Source organism: Drosophila bipectinata, chromosome XR, assembly GCF_030179905.1.
Source record: "Drosophila bipectinata strain 14024-0381.07 chromosome XR, DbipHiC1v2, whole genome shotgun sequence".
NCBI lineage: Eukaryota > Metazoa > Arthropoda > Insecta > Diptera > Drosophilidae > Drosophila > Drosophila bipectinata.
Genome location: NC_091735.1, coordinates 2,863,942 through 2,880,865, shown reverse-complemented (window position 1 = coordinate 2,880,865; position 16,924 = coordinate 2,863,942). Strand labels below are relative to the sequence as shown.

Below are 16,924 nucleotides of genomic sequence, written 5' to 3'. Positions count from 1 at the left end.
GAACTTAGTACAGATTCTATTTTTGGCCAGTTGATTCAACCTACCAAATTTCATAACGATCGGCCGACTATATCTTATAGCTGCCATATAACTGAACGATCGGAAATGGTATTTGGTAGAAATATCAACTTTCGTATTTTTGAAGATAGAAGCTTGGGAATTTTTTTTTTTTATTTTTTATTTTAGTAAATTGGTTTTATTACGATGTAATCAAAAGGATCGGCCAATTATATCCGATGTTTGCGATATATATCCGGTTTTAAATGCAAGGGTGTATCAACATCGGCTCCGCCCGAAGTTAGCTTTCCTTTCTTGTTTATTTTTTAATTTTTATTTTTTTTTTAACTTTATTAGTCGGCCCTAATGCTTATGTCTGGCTTAGGCCAATGAAAATTTATGGGAATGTTTACAAGTAGAGCTTGATGTTTAGTCTGGATAATCTTTTGGGGATTCTCAGAAACGAGTGAGGGGAAATTAGGAGACAAGATAAGAAATGGCATGACGCATTCAGCAGGGGCTACTGCGTTTTGCAAATAATATTTACATTGCCTATTTGGTGAGGCAATTTATGAATTGGATAACATGCATACATACAAAGATCAATCGAAGCAACCTTCAACCAAACCAACCTTCTTTATGGAGCTCCTTTCAGAGACTGAACAACAGAAAACATTCAATGTGAATATGAGCGTAAGATGAACGTCTCTGGGGCCTGTCGCAAGAAATTTTTGCGTCCATTTTCATTGTATGAAATGGATAGTCTATATGTTGTATAGTTAGTGATCAGGAGTTCGGATTGATCGTCTACCCCTAGTCTCGACAGCGCATTGATTATTGAACATGGCAGGATGTTGTTGAGCGCACCTTTTAAGCAATAAGCGCGTATTCCATGTCACTAAGTGCTTTTTCGACGAACGTAGTGATCTCGTGAAGAGCCGTCTCCGTCGATCGGCCCTTCCTACGCGTGCTGTGATCCCGAAATGTCATTTGAGTTAATGGTAAAATGAATTTTGAGGCTAATGAGCCTTTTCATTGTCTTAAGGAGGAATGACGACAGGCTTATTGGTCTAAAGCCCTTAGGAGAGCAGTGCGATGATTTTCCCGCTTTGGGTATGAAGATAACCTTCGTCCGCAACCACGACTCGGGCACGATACCTGTCTTGAAGATTGCTGTGAAAATTTTCCTGATCCATAACCCACTGATTGGGGAACAGAATCTATGAGTCCGCTTTATACTATGGCTATATACCCAAACTACTTCTGTGTTTGCTTTACTAGCGAAGTTGAAGGATTTACGGGTCTTGGTTTTAAAAGTAGCAAGTGTTTGCGACCACTATGGTAGTTTCTTTGACCTTCTACTGCCCGATCTATTTTTGGGATGGGCCCCATTAAATGCCCTGTCGCAAGCCGCCGTCAGCGTGCTCACCATGGCGTCCAGGTCTTCCTTGTTGTTAACGTCCCTTTGTTGGAGGTTCGCCCAAGGATCTGTCTAGTTTCTTCCTGTAGAGCTCCCAGTTTGCCTTCCTAATATTGCGTACTGCTAGCTGAGTGAAGTTCTCAAAATTGAGCACTAATTCTATGTATCGGTGGTCTGAGAAGGAGTGCTTCATTAGGACTTCCCATCTAACAACCCTGTCTGCAAGTACCTGTCTTCTGTTCATGATGATGAAGGTGGGTTCTATGCCACTGTTACCCACTAGAAGATTTGAGCTTAGGATAAAATCGAATATTGACTCACCCCTCTTGTTATTGTCAGGCATCGCACTCTATAATCAGGTCGATCTTCTTCTTCTTGGTGTCTTCCACCAGCTGTTTCAATAGCGGGTGTGGGGGGAAGGCATTCTGGTCGTACATTCCCATGTACGCCGAGCATTCCATTAGAGGTCCCTTTGGGCTCTCTATTGCTGCGGGCTCTCCGTGGGTCCAAAATATAAATTCGACAAACTTTTTGTTTAAGTTTTTTGTTTAAGTTGGTCGAATTTATATTTTGGACCCACAAGTAGGAGAGAAAGGGTTCGTCCATCATGACAGCCAAAATGTCACAATAAGCCTGGTTAAATAATATACCTCTGGTCCCCCAGAGTTCGGATATTAGCGTCCGAGCCTTCCTTAGACACGCATCCTTCGACATATGCTGTTCCACCTTGGATAGTGGTAATTTCTGGAAGGTAGTATTCTTCTCCCCACCCGACGACAATTAGCCAGCATCCTCGAAAAAGACTTGATCTTACCGGGACCTGTTACTAGCCGTCCTCATGTAAGTTGCTTGTTGTATCCGTTGGCGGGCTAGATATGTATCATAAATAAATGTTTATCGTATTAGTTGGTCGGAAACAGACTCTTTATCCACCGCTCGACTTCAAAAGTTCTATTTTGATAGCTTTAGCTCCGCAATGTCTAAGTCAGGCCGTATTCTGTGGATATCATCCTACATTCGCACCCTTAATAGGTATCTGTGAGTAATCAAATTGTATCTGAATGAAGAAAAAATTATTTTATAACGTTTTAATTATTTGTTTCTACCTCTTTTATTTTTGGAATATTTCAGGAGTCATTCAAAAATCTCAGAGAATGATCAAGTTCATCTGCCAAACAATAAAGTGTCAAAACGATGCCATAGAAAGTTTAGAAGTCCGCGATGGACTGCAAAAAATTTACGCAGTGAAGAAGACATCTCCGACCCTATAAAATATGTATATATATGTATATGTATATATAATAAATATGTATTTATCAGCATCAAATGCCGAGTCGATATAGCCAAGTCCGTATGTCCGTCAATCCATCCGTTCGAATGAATGCGTGTATCTCAGAAACTATAAGAGATAGAGCTATAGGATTTGGCATGGAAAATTACACTACAATACTCACTCAGTTCAAGTTTGTTTCAATATTTTTTTTCATGTTTTTGGAAAGTGTTTTGATGCCAAAATGTTCCAATGGCTAATCTGTACCTAAAAATGACAAGCCACCTAAATCGGATAAATTTTAGAGGAATAATAAAAGTCTATGGAAGTTCAAAAAAACTTGAGTAGATGGGCGCCAGAAGGGCTCTTTCAAAAATTGGCTTCAAAGCCACTCTTTTTTTTATAAAGAAGAAGGAACCATCGGTTTTTAATAAAAATGCTAGAGGTTTGCACGAGAGGAATAAAATTGTGCCACAGAGTGAAAATGCTTGATTCACTCGTACGGAAAATTTTGAACTCATACTCAATTTTGCTTCCAATTGTATGTGTTATTTGCAAACCATATAAAACCATAGATTAAGCAACAGTATGTAACAAACGGCTATCGGGTGAGAAAGGCACGCGGTTTCCGGCCAGGTCTCGTCTGCTAATTGGTGGGTCCTGTCTGAACGGATGGAGTCAGGCCGCATCATGGTCCTCGAGAACGGTAACGGGAGAGGCCAGCAGTAAGGCGGTAGCAAATCAAATAAGCCAATTATCTTTTCTCTTCTTCATTATAAAATCCTATTTTATTCCCTTAAATTGTTACTTAAATGTCTAATGATCCACCATTCCAAATCTCTTACTTTCGCTAATAATCCAATATTTTCTCTTATTCTACTTATCTACCATTTAATTCTTATGTTTATCCAAAAAAATATTGAAGACTTAATTTAGCCACATGTGTACCCTTAATATTATTAGGACAGCTCTTAATGCTAATTTAAACTAGGCAGGGACCGCTCCGTAGTGAAGGGTTGCTGTGGCTGGCGTACGCGCGGATTAATAATTTATTCAGGCCATTTATTCAGGCGCTTCTATTTACCATTAATTAATTATTTGCCATTAATTATTTCAGGGCGAACCTTTAACCCAATTCATGAGGTGGAATTACCCGTTCTCTTACAAACTCTAGCCTTATCGTATTTCGGCCAAGCTTGGGATTGTAACCCACCCAAATTGCTTTGCTTGAATTTTCTGCGGAAAAGTCCTGCTGGTCCTTCTCGATACGTCACCTCACTAGACCATGCGTTATGGCGGCTTTCATTCTTCTCCGTTTGCCTCGCTAAAGCCTTCCGAGCCTGAGAACGCACCAATTTCAACGAATCTTCGGTGGATAACCGGATCCCTCTATCCTCCATGAGCCCTACTTCCTTCATAAGCATATACGATCGCCCCGATCTCATAAACTTCCGTACCGGAATGGACTGAGGTTCTTATCGCGCAGCAGATCTCATTGAGATGTTCATCCCAATTTCTTTGGGTTTCTTTTACATATGATCTTATGGCTGCAATGTCGGACCTATTTACTCTCGGTGCATTGGCCTGCGGCGAATGGACTGCCGTGAGAATCTGCGTCACTCGATTCTCCCGCATTAGCGCCTTGAGGAATAAAAACTTAGTGTATTGGTCTAGTGCGATGAATATCCCAATATTTATACTCTTGGATCTCGGATATGGGCCTAAAACGCCTATTCCTATGCCGGCGATTACCTCCTCCTCCGCTTCATACGCCCTAGACAACGCATCTGGGCCTACGTGCCTTGCCTTTCCGATGTTCGATTTGAAATTTATACGCTTGTAGTTTCGACGCACATCGCCCCTTAAAGGCTACATCTGAGTAACTGAAAAAAAAGCGGATTTTCTGGAATTTTTTTTGGCCAAATAAAAAAGTTTATCGAAAATTTGTAAATTAGGTTTTATAATATTAGAAGTACAAAATAAATATTTTTCGAATAAATCTAAAAAAAAATGGCACCTGTGCAGCATTGGCCGGACAGCTAACGTCCTTAATTTTTGATGTAGAACAAAAAATCAAAATTGGTTAGTTTCTATACATCAACAGCTATGGACACACCTAGGATTTTTGCGATGTATTAATTTTTTGAAAAAATGCAAGTGATTGAAAAAAAGTTTGAATTTTCAAAAAAAAAAAACATCACAAAATTTTTAATAAAAAAAATAGCAACATAAAAAAAATCCTAAATGTGTCGATTGGTTAAGAATTCTGACCGCAGGACTTGCCTTAAGCCCGATATTGTTGATAAACTTATTTTTATTGACAAAAACCACCATTTTTTGACTGTTGACCATTGTCCATTTTTAAAACTGTTTGGATCTCTAGTTATCTGTATTATAAGTTAGTGCATGGAGCACAATAAATATTTAGTTTTGAATTTTTAATACAACCATGAATGTGTATTTCAATAATTTTAAAATTTTTAAATAAAATTTTTAAAAACATCGATGTGTCCAAACATATAGTATGCACCTATAGTATTCACCTTTGTAAGACCCCCCCCCCCCAATTTTTTTTTGCGAAAAAATTTTTTTTCGATTTTTTTAAAAAGTTACTTAGATGTCCACCTTAAGTTTGGTTGTGCCTTAAGCCACCCTAATGACGCATGATCCGTAATCTCCGTAAACCTATACCCCTCTACTTAAGGTCTTACCCGTTTAATACAAACAATTGCGGCCAATCATGCCTCCTCTGTGACGGACTAGTTTCTTTGGGCCTCCCTCAATTTATTAAAAACCAAGGCGATCGGGTACTCGTCTTTTTTCTCTCCTTCCGTTTTCTGAACTAAAACTTCGCCTATCCCATAACTACTTGCGTCGCAGTGGATATAAAACGGCTCTTTACATTGGAGAACGCCTTCAGACCCACCTGCGTCATCGTGAAACCGCATCTCACCAAATCGGTTAGAGGTGCTGCTATGTTTGCGTAGTTACTTATAAACTTGTTGTATCTCCTACTTGGCCTTATTCAAACCTAATAGAATGCGCTGGGGTGGAAGGTCTCTTTCCCGTTTTTTAGACATTTTGCGCAAGATGGCTTGTAAATATTGGATGCCCCGCATCCAAAACAGAAAACCTTCCGCTTTCCTGCGCAGTCGTGGTACCTTTGCCCTTTTTCCTGCGATTCCAGCAGAGTCACCGCTTCCACTTCGCATGCTTCTTTGTCCGTAAACTCTTGGGCCTCTGTATCAAAATTCTCTCTCTCGCATTGCTTCCGATATCTTATTGCTTCGCGTATGTTCTCGTCCAATCTATTGTCCCAGAAATATTTTCTAAGCGCGTTGCACAATTCACACCATCACACACCATTCCTTTATGCATTTAATAGATTCGCCAGTAAAATTCTTCCGCTTTTCCGTCGAATAGCAAGCTCGCATTCCCGAACAGTGCTGAGAAGTATCCAGCGTCTGGTGGGTCAATGCTTCTATCCGATAGATTAAATTATCGACAGTTATCTTCTCTGGATGCCTGCTAAGCCGAATCTTCCAACTTTATATAATAAGGCCCACCTTATCTGGCTTATACGCTAGGCTTGTTGCATTATCCCGTTTCTAAAACTATCGCTTTGATCCTGATTTGCCCCTTTATTATCGTAGATCCCACTGGGCTGTTAGTAGCCTCCAGCATCTTTTTCTGGATGCGCTCTCTGGTGTCACAGTCTGTTCCAGTAATGTCGGCAGCTTTTGAAGCAGTGGTCAGCACCCCAATACATTGATATTATTTTAACTCATTAGTATTTGTAACGAATAGCAGAAAGTAGGCTGTGAGCACGACGCTTCACACATTTATTTTGTGTGTATGTGGCAGAGCTCGGGCGGAAAAAATTCCTATGCCCGCGGGGTAGGGCCGTGCCGACCACTGATTTAAAGAGTTGATCACTGGTTTTCGTAAAACCAATGACCAACTCTGTGCGCTTGACACTCAGTTTAGCAGCCTTCAGCTGCTAATGAGTCCCCTAAGCGTAAGAAATCCGCTGTTTATGATCTGCCTCAGCCTGCTCAGCGTACATTAACGTAGCCGCTTATATCTCTGGCCACCTCAAAAACTAAGTATAAAGAACAATCCGCCATCCGAATTTTTTCAGGAAAAATGAACAATTGTCTGATATGTCCTCCGTGGTATCAACTTCAAGTTATACCACAGGTCCTAGTTAGAGTCACCCAACAGGATATTCAACAATCCGGACCACCGGTACCGACTAATCCCGCAGTTTTCGTATCTGCGTCACCAAAACCCTTACAGGTGATTCCTCCATCGAAACATATATTTCTTTCTCGGCTCGCCCCTGATACTTCAGAAATTGATATCTCGGCTTCTATCAAAGCCAAATCAAAAGCCGATATAAAAAAGGAGGACATAGCTAAAAATAAATATAATTAATATAATATAAGGCACACATCTTCTTTCAAGATTCATGTGCCCGTGTGCCGTAAACATCAGCTTAAGACGATTTGTTCACCTAGTTTTTGGCCAGAGAACATTTTCGTCGAAGAACATCAGCCTAGTTCCGTAAAGAAAAAAGTTTTAAAACCAGTGGGAGTGATATATAGCCTTTCCCAGAGCCAAGGACTAACCTTCCACCTCTTTTTCGTCCACTAACCCAAAAAATAATATCGTCACTAATTCTTACCTATCAGAATACTAGGGGGCTACGTAGCAAACTCCCTAAGCTATATTCTGATAGTTCTATCTTTGCAACCCATATAGCCTTTACAGAAACTTGGCTAAAACCGGAAATCTTTATCTCCGAAGTTTTTCCAAGTAAGTACACGACTTTTAGAAGGGATCGACCTCAGCGAAGGGGGGGGTGGAGTCCTCATTTCGGGTGACTCCCTTTTGAAGAGGTGAAATCACAAGAGTTTGGTCACATAGAATTTATTTATTTATTTAAAATCATTTTGTCCGCTAAATCTTGGTACATGACATGTTCATATATACCGCCTTCGCCCGAACCTTCCACATATTGGCATCATTTGTCCGCTATTCAGTCCGTTTTTAATCTTATGACTGATCGTGACCAGCTTGTAGCTGTGGTAGACTTTAATATCCCAGAATTAAAGTGATCCAATGTCAATAACTCACACTCTTTGTCACTTATTACGCACCATGACTTCACCGCGGGTATGTTTGACATGTCCCTAGGTAAATTTAACCTTTTTAGAAATTCGTCAGTTCGGCTTTTAAACTAATGTTTTGCATCTGATCCCGATGGTACCACTCTCTCCAGAGATTCCCTTCTTTCAATCCCAGAAGATCCATATCACCCTACGCTTGAGGTTTCAATTGAAACCATTTTTGGTATTGATCAGGAGTTTCCTTGCGTGGCAATTAGGAATTAGCTTTACGGAAACAGCCGTAAAGCTGATTTTCACAAACTTATTAGCCTTATCGATACATCTGATTGATCCGATATTCCGGCATGCACCGATCTAAATGTCACTTTAGAAAAATTTTATCCGTCCGCTTCAACAAATCCTCCTTGGTTTACAAGGTGCCTTATGAACTTAAAAAATACAAAAAATAGGCTCTTACTTACCTGCATTAGTATAGATTTTTCAAGATGTCTACTAGCTCAAATTTTACCGTGCATAACGCTAAATATTACAGGAATTATATTCGACGCTGCCGGATACAATTTACTCAGGATCCAAAGCAGTTTTATAACTTTGTAAACACTAAGCGTAAACATTTATCCTTTCCACCCCTGCATACGCTTAAAAACTCATCTGCGACCTCTGATCAGGCCATTGCCAATCTATTTTCAAAATTTTTTCAAACAACTTATTCTCCGCCTTAAATGACAGATCAGTTTTACGCATATAACATTCAATCAGCAAATCCTATTTTCTGTCCGTTTTTCTCCGAGAATAGCTTATTGTCTGATCTACTAAGGGTCAAACCCATTTAATCGCCAGGTCCCAGGCTGCGTGCTAAAATGCTGTGCCAGGGCTTTGGAAACCTCGATTTTTCCCCGTTAGTGGAAGGAATCTTTAAAAATTCCCTTACATAAAAAAGGAAAAAAGTCCGATGCTGCCAGAGGCACCTCTTAATTGTCGGCAATTCCAAAGTTATTGGAAAATTAAGTACCTCTCATTTGCAACACCTTTTCTCTTCGATTATCTCTCCATGTCAGCATGGCTTTATAAAGCGTCACTCCACCACCACAAATTTACTGGAGTTGGCATCCTTTGTCATAGATGGCTTTCGAAAGATGTGTCAAGCAGATGTTATTCAACGCAGATTATTCAGGTTATGCCCCTGCTTCAACGAACTGTCTAGTTTTTTTTGTATTCAGATGATATTAAGCTTTCTCTTCAGTAAAAATCCATATCTGCCCAATGCAGCCTTCAGTCCGATCTTGAAAACTTTGAATGGATTTTGATGGTTCAAAATGCAAGCTTATATCATTTTATCGTTCTTGCCCTCTGCAGGCTACGTATACTCTCCATGGGATTGCCTAAAAGAAATAAAATCAGGTTAATGATCTCAGCGTCCTATTAGTACTTAAATTTACCTACCATATTTCCTCAATGGTTAATATGGCTATAGGAGTCTTTGGTTTCATTAAAAGGTGGTCAGAAGAATTAAAAGACCCTTACTTAACTAAAACCTTATTTATTTTTTTGGTCCGATATGGAGTACATGTAATCCAATATGGAGTACATCAGCCCCACATCAGGTCCGTACATAAGAATTTCGTAACTTCTTAGAGTTCTTAACTGGGATGCAAATCTTCACCGTCCATCTTATAATTGTAGACTCTTAAATACCAAGTAAATACATTTAACAAGTTTAACCAATCGTAGGACAATGCTGGGTATAGTTTTCCTACATAACCTAATCAATGGGGATGTAGATAGCCAGCATTTACTAACACGTTTAATTTTTAACATTTCCAATAAAAGGACTAGAAACTTTAGTTTTCTACTCCTTTGTTCGACATATGCACAGCACGAACTCCTTATGTTCGAACTACAATGTTCGAACTACTCTTTCCTGTCCTTCAAATTTAAAATATAATAGAATTTTAAATTTCCTTACTAACTCCTCCTAGTTTGCTCTGTGCAAACCTCTTCTAAGACTTTTCAACTTATATTTGGAAACCTCGATTTTTCCCCATAAGTGGAAGGAATCATTCATAATTCCCCTACATAAAAAAGGGAAAAAGTCCGAGGCTGCCAACTACAGAGGCATCTCTAAGTTGTCGGCAATTCCAAAGTTATTTGAAAAATTAATTACCCCTCACTTGCAACACCTTTGCTCTTCGATTATCACTCCTTGTCAGCATGGTTTTATTAAGCGTCGCTCCACCACCACTAATTTACTGGAGTTGACATCCTTTGTCATAGATGGCTTTTGTAAGGGATATCAAACCGATGTAATTTACACAGACTTCAGCAAAGCATTTGATTCAGTTAATCACTCACTCTTGTTGAGTAAACTGAATATGCTGGGTTTTCCTAAATAGCTCTTAACGTGGATCTCCAGCTACCTAGATGGAAGGACACAAAGAGTCTTATTTAAAAACATACAGTCCCGTCTGGTCCATGCTACATCCGGCGTCCCTCAAGGAAGTCATCTTGGCCCGTTATTATTTACTCTTTTTATAAACGACTTGCCCCCTGCTTTAACGAACTCTCTAGTTCTTATGTATGCAGATGATGTAAAGCTTTGTCATCAGTACAAATCCATCTCTGCCCAATGCAGTCTTCAGTCTGACCTTGATAACTTTCAAGAATGGTGTTTAGCTAACGATCTAATACTTAATGGATCAAAATGCAAGCATATGTGTTTTTATGCCCTCTGCAAGCTACGTATTCCATTAATGGGATTGCCTTAGAAAAATTAACCCAGGTTAATGATCTCGGCATCCTATTAGACATCAAACTTAAATTTGCCGACCATATTTCCTTAATGGTTAATAAGGCTAAAGGAGTCCTTGGTTTTATCAAAAGGTGGTCAAAAGAATTTAATGACCCCTATATAACCAAAACATTATATATTTCTTTGGTCCGTCCTATACTAGAGTACGGTTCATGTGTCTGGAGTCCCCTTAATGGAGTACATAAGGACCGCATAGAATCCGTACAAAAGAATTTCCTAACTTTTTCACTTAGAGGTCTATACTGGGATGCAAATCGTTAGCTTCCATCCTACAGTAGCAGACTTTTACTTATAAACTTACCTAGCTTAACAAATCGTAGGACAATGCTCAGTGTAATTTTTTTGCATAACCTTTTTAACGGGGATTGTACGGTCATTTTCGTTATCGTAATGTTCATTACGTAATGTTAGTGCATACCACAACCCTACAATCGATACCTGCTTGATGTCTATCGATCTCGAGACCCCGGTCCGTTTGGAAAGCGGGACATCTCTAAGCTTCTTCCAATTATTACGACTAAAAACACATTTTGTTATACTGCCAACATTATTTGATCTCTAAAATCAATTCAAATTAAATTCAGTGACATACTTGAAACAAACCCTGTGTTTTTATAAAATGGCAACAGCAAAGTCCCCATAGCAGACTTCTGCTAATCATTGACTCCCGTATTCTATCGGCGCAGTCACAACATTTGTTGTGGCCCATGAGGGGAACCTGTTGTTAAATGTGCCAATGAATGGAATTTGAATTGATTTGGAACAAACAATTGGGCTCAAATTAATCTGAAACAAACGGCTATTAACCTATGCCACGTGGAACCACGCTTTCTACGAATAACGGACCGAAGAACAAGGGATCGCTGCGCGACGAATAACGGACAAAGGAAGGAGAGATTGCTGCGAGACGAATAACGGACCAAAGGAACGACGAATTGAAACTGGGAACAGCTACACAGATTGACTGGAAGCCGGTGAGTGTTTGTATGTGAGGGCTGTGATTTCAAGCGTGCTGTTGTAAATTCAATAAAACTATAGGTATCGACGATGAAAAGACAGGCACACAAGCCAATCCTTCCCCATCCGACCAGTTTGCTGGTTTGCACGCGAGACAGAAGGATTAATGGAACAGGTTGACGCAACTCGAGCGTAACTTCAAGAAGGATAGCCAATCCCGAAAATCCAAACATTATTTTCTTCAGCGACTTAGCACGTTAAAGGATTTATCCACCCTGTTTGATGCGAATCACCAACAATTGGTCGATCAGCTGTGTCCCAGTCAATATGTATATTTCTCAGACAACCTATACGAGCGGTTTGTTGAAGAGCACCAGCACATCTTCTGCAACATCTCGGAAGAATACGACAACAAGTTCTCAGTGATAGTCCAAGGTTCCCCACCAATCGAGTCCGTCACTCCAATTTTATCATCCAACATTCCGCTTCCGAAGCTTACAGTTCCACGCTTTTTGGGAAGCTTTACGGATTGGCCCTCGTTTTACGATGGTTTCCTACAACTCATCCATGACAACAACACTCTCTCTAACATCCAGAAGTTTCACTTTCTCAAGCAGGCCTTGCCCGAAGGACGGGACTAGGATGTCAGTCACATGGCATTAACGGATTCTGGGTATACGGTAGCCTGGGATCTCCTCGTCAAGCGCTACAACAATCCACGTCTCCACTTTATGCACACCATGGCGGCACTGTATGGTCTTGAGTCGGTTCCCAAGGAAGCTGCAGAAGGTATCAGGCGCGTGCTAACCCTGGCTAATGTTTGCATTAGTGATCTTCGACGTTTAAAAATAAACATTGATTCCTGCGATCACTGGCTAGTGCATCATCTGTTAACCAAACTACCAAGCAGCACTACGCAAGCGTGGGAGCACTCATTGGGGAGCTCCACCGAGATTCCAACCTTTTCGATGTTGGAGACTTTCCTGCTGGAGCGCTTAGTTAGCATCCACCTAATCGAAAATCGAAATCAACCACTTGGAACTCGTTCAGCACCAGGACAATCTTCCCATCCTCGTGCGCCTAGCCGATCCAACTTCAATTCCACTAACCGCCACAGTTTTCATGTGACGACGGAAATGGGAGCACCCCAGTGCACTCTCTGCCAAAGAAACCATGTTCTCCGGAGATGCCCCAGTTTTCTCGCGAAGGATTGCTTTGCTCGTAAGACGATCGTCGATCGCATAAAAGCATGCCTCAATTGTCTCAGCACAGGCTACGCACTAAGTCACTGCGGCAGCACTCGCAATTGCTTACAGTGCGGCCAATGCCACCATACGCTTCTGCATTTTCCGAACATAGCAACCCAGCCTACCAACTCTGCCCTATCGCGACAGCCAACGAACGGTGTCCATAGCGCGCAGGGCACCCAACAGAGCGTAGCATCCCGCTCATCTGTTTTGTCTCAACAGCACAGCCTAGCCCCCGGCTTAACTGCTTCGAACGAGACGCAACTCCTCAGCGCAGTTGCCACCTATCAAAATCCATCCACCACGATTTTCGCCACGGCCCTAATCCGAATTGTCAACGACCAAACGGGACAATCTGTTTTAGTCAGAGCGTTGATTGACCATGGCTCGGAAGGAACACTTATCACCGAAAGCTTAGTACAGACGCTGGGTCTCTCACGCACCCCTATATCTGCGGAAATAACAGGGATCGGCGACTCCTCTCACAATCGTTGTCGACATAGTACCAATTTTGTCCTAAGCTCGATTTCAGGTTCCCAGTTCACATCGTTTTTATCCACTGCATTTATTCTCCGTACACTTACAGGGCACCTTCCAAAATAGGATGTCGACCCTCGCTCATTCCAACACCTTAAAGGATTGCAACTCGCCGATCCCAATTTTGCCCGCTCCGGTCGTATTGACGTGCTTGTGGGCGTTGATCTTATTCCACAATTGATGCTCCCAGAAATTCGACGAGGAACTCATGAGGAACCAATCGCACAAAACACTCTTCTTGGTTGGATTGTTTTTGGACCAGTGAGGAAATCCATGACACACTCCATCACTGTCCGTTGTAACACCACGACGCTTGATCATCTGGTGCAAAGGTTCTTCGAACTAGATAGCGTGCCGTCAGAACGCCAACTCACCACAGAGGAACGATGGTGCGAAGAACACTTTCGTCAAACCCATGTTCGACAGCCCAACGGGAAATACATGGTTCGCTTACCACTGAAAACCTTGTTCGACCCGTCACAAGTTCTAGGCCGATCAAAACTTATAGCCCTAAATCGTTTCTACACACTAAAGCGAAAATTGCAGCAGCGCGATAAGCTTCATCAACAATATCTCCAAGCAATCGAGGAATATTTTGACTTACAGCAAATACAAGAAGTCACTACAAGCGAAGACAGTCACTCTCATATCAACACAAATGGGAAGCTCGACGTCTTCTGCAGCACGATTCCACACCATGCAGTCCTGAAGGAGGACAGCCTGACGACTAAACTCAGGGTAGTCTACGACGCCTCTTGTAAGAGCTCCAACGGGAAATCACTGAATGACATTTTATGTACTGGCCCAGCTCTACATAACGATTTGAGAGGAGTGATACTAAATTGGCGTTGTTATCGCTATGTTTTCGTGGCGGACATCCAAAGGATGTACCGATGTATCGAAATGCATCCAGAGGACTCTCAATTCCAGCGCATTTGGTGGCGTGACGGTGCCATTCGAGTGCGAAACGAGGTCATAGCAGCCCTCCGCTCGGCTGGTATGCATCTTCGAAAATGGGCAGCGAACCACCCGGCGTTGCTTAGCGATATTCCTAAAGTAGACCTCTGCAACCACTCAATCTTCGAAATGGATAATAAAGACAGCATTAAAACGCTCGGACTGTACTGGCAGCCAAATCCGGACGTCTACGGATTCAAAATCCATTTCTCGATCAATCCCACACTTTCGAAAAGGGCTCTTTTATCAACAGTGGCGCGGCTCTTCGATCCATTAGGATTTTTAGCACCCTTAATAGGCATGTCAAAAATTCTCCTCAAGGACGTATGGAGCTTCCGTATGCAGCAAACTGATGGCACTTACCGTGCACTCGATTGGGACGACATGCTACCAGAGTCTTTGGCAGCGCGTTGGCAGCGATATCTCGAACATCTTCCAGAAGTTCAACACATTCGCATACCACGATGGTTCGGTTGCGATTTCAGCAATGTGATATCTCTTCAATTGCACATGTTCTCCGATGGGTCGTCCCTCGCGTATGCAGCGTGTGCCTACCTTCGAGTACTCGACACTGCTGGAATTATACATACACACTTAGTCGCAGCTCGCACTAGGGTTACACCAACAAAGCCTCTCACCATACCGCGAGTGGAGCTTTCCGGAGCAGTTCTAGCTACCAAACTCGCCACATGGATCCAGCAGCAACTTCACGTGCCTCAGATGCGGGTCACAGTGTACTACTGGTCAGACGCCATGATCGTGCTTCACTGGATATATGGAGATCCATGCAGGTGGAAGACTTTTGTAGCCAATCGAATTGGCAGCATCCAAGAGGTCAGCTCTGCTTCACAGTGGGGTCATGTGTCTACGCAGGACAACCCTGCGAATTGTGCAACGCGCGGTTTAACCCCACTACAGCTCGCGCAGGATAAGCTCTGGTGGAGCGGCCCAGACTGGTTGCAGGAACCCGAAGATCATAGGCCCAAGGTAACTCTTACTTCTCCAGATCCGAGCACAATCTGCGAGGAACAGGCAGCAAAAGTTATCCACGCTCACACCTGTGCATCCACTGATTCCTTTGTTGAGTCATTTTCGTCATACAGTCGACTTGTATTTTCCACAGCATTCATTAATCGCTTTATCCATAATACTCGCTGCAAAAGGGAGGCTCGGCTTTCCGGACCAATTAGCGTAAAGGAGTTTTCCAAGGCAATGTATACTCTGGTTCGCGTTGTCCAACAGGAAGCATTCTCTCACGAACTGTCCAAGTTGCGAGTAAACAAATCGCTATCAAAATCTAACAAGCTTAGTTAACTTTCGCCATTCATAGATGCCCAAGGGATCCTCAGAGTGCGGGGCATACTTCGAAACGCTTTGCAGCTCACCACTCAACAACGCACGCCCATCATTTTACCGAAGTCACATCATTTTACGGACCTCGTCATAAAAAACGCCCATCTGAACACCATGCATGGGGGAGTGCAACTGACCCGTGCGATCATCCATCAGCAGTTTTGGATCATTAATGGCAAACAAGCGGTAAAAAGAGTTCTCCGACAGTGTGTGGATTGCTTTCAGCATCGCCCTAAACCCTCTCGACAATTAATGGGTGATCTTCCATACCATCGTGTTAATCCGCCGAAAAGAGCGTTCGAAGCTACAGGTGTGGATTACACAGGATCTATCGATGTCAAGGCCTCAAGGCCAAGGTTCAGAGGACACACTCATACAAGGCCTATATTGCAGTATTCATTTGCCTCGCCAGTAAAGCTATCCATTTGGAGCTGGTGACAGGACTCACAGCACAACATTTTCTCTGGGATCTCCAACGGTTCATTGGACGCCGCGGTTTTGTGCGGCACATGTACAGTGACTGCGGCACAAATTTTATAGCAGCAGATAAATTCCTACAGTTGTGGTCTAACGAGTTCCGGTAGGAAATCAACCAGACAGTCGTCCCAGAACTCACAAAGCGCTATATTCAGTGGCATTTTAACCCCCCACACAGCCCAAACTTCGGAGGACTTTGGGAGGCTAACGTTAAAGCCGTAAGGTCTCATCTTCATCGTTCCTTTAAAAGATACCCAATGACTGATGAACAATTATCAACCGTTCTTATCCAGATCGAGGCCTGTCTTAACTCTCGGCCATTATGCCCGTTAACCGCGGATATTAACGATCTGCAAGTATTGACTTCAACTCATTTTCTCATCGGAGACTCCATGTAATCGCTTCCTACCCCCAGTGACAAGGACCAGTCGCTCAACACACAGTTCATGGAGGGACAACGGATTCTACGCCAGTTCTGGAAAAGGTGGAGCTCAGATTGGTTGTCTCACGTTCAGGCACGCCCTAAGTGGAGACAAGAGGAAGAAAACCTACAGGTCAATGACCTAGTTATTATCAAGGACGACAGGACAGGTCCAACCGATTGGAAACTAGGTCGTGTTATAGAATTACACCCTGGAGCCGATGGGATGGTACGAGTTGCAACAATCTATACAGGTTCGGGTACATATAAGCGATCAGTATCCAAGATCTGCAGATTACCCATCCCGAATTACACGGAAGCTAAAGTCGAGGAAGCTAATCTTGAAC

General features: G+C 42.3%; 1 protein-coding gene across 1 annotated transcript; it reads left to right on the top strand.

Moving 5' to 3' along the window:
* The first annotated feature begins 12,238 nt into the window (after nt 1-12,238).
* LOC122321362 (uncharacterized) lies at nt 12,239-16,723 on the top strand. The gene is made up of 3 exons (XM_070283106.1): nt 12,239-13,334; nt 13,470-15,386; nt 16,572-16,723. Exons 1-3 carry the CDS (start codon nt 12,239-12,241, stop codon nt 16,721-16,723), a joined length of 3,165 nt encoding a protein of 1,054 aa, XP_070139207.1.
* Nucleotides 16,724-16,924: the final 201 nt, after the last annotated feature.

Bases quoted from the DNA above. Each gene is read 5' to 3' on its own strand.
- LOC122321362 (XM_070283106.1), top strand. From the start codon at position 12,239: ATGGCATTAACGGATTCTGGGTATACGGTAGCCTGGGATCTCCTCGTC. The intron at 13,335-13,469 runs GTACCAATTTTG...AACACCTTAAAG, and splicing joins TCACAATCGTTGTCGACATA to GATTGCAACTCGCCGATCCC. The intron at 15,387-16,571 runs GTGCATCCACTG...TCCTACCCCCAG, and splicing joins AGTTATCCACGCTCACACCT to TGACAAGGACCAGTCGCTCA.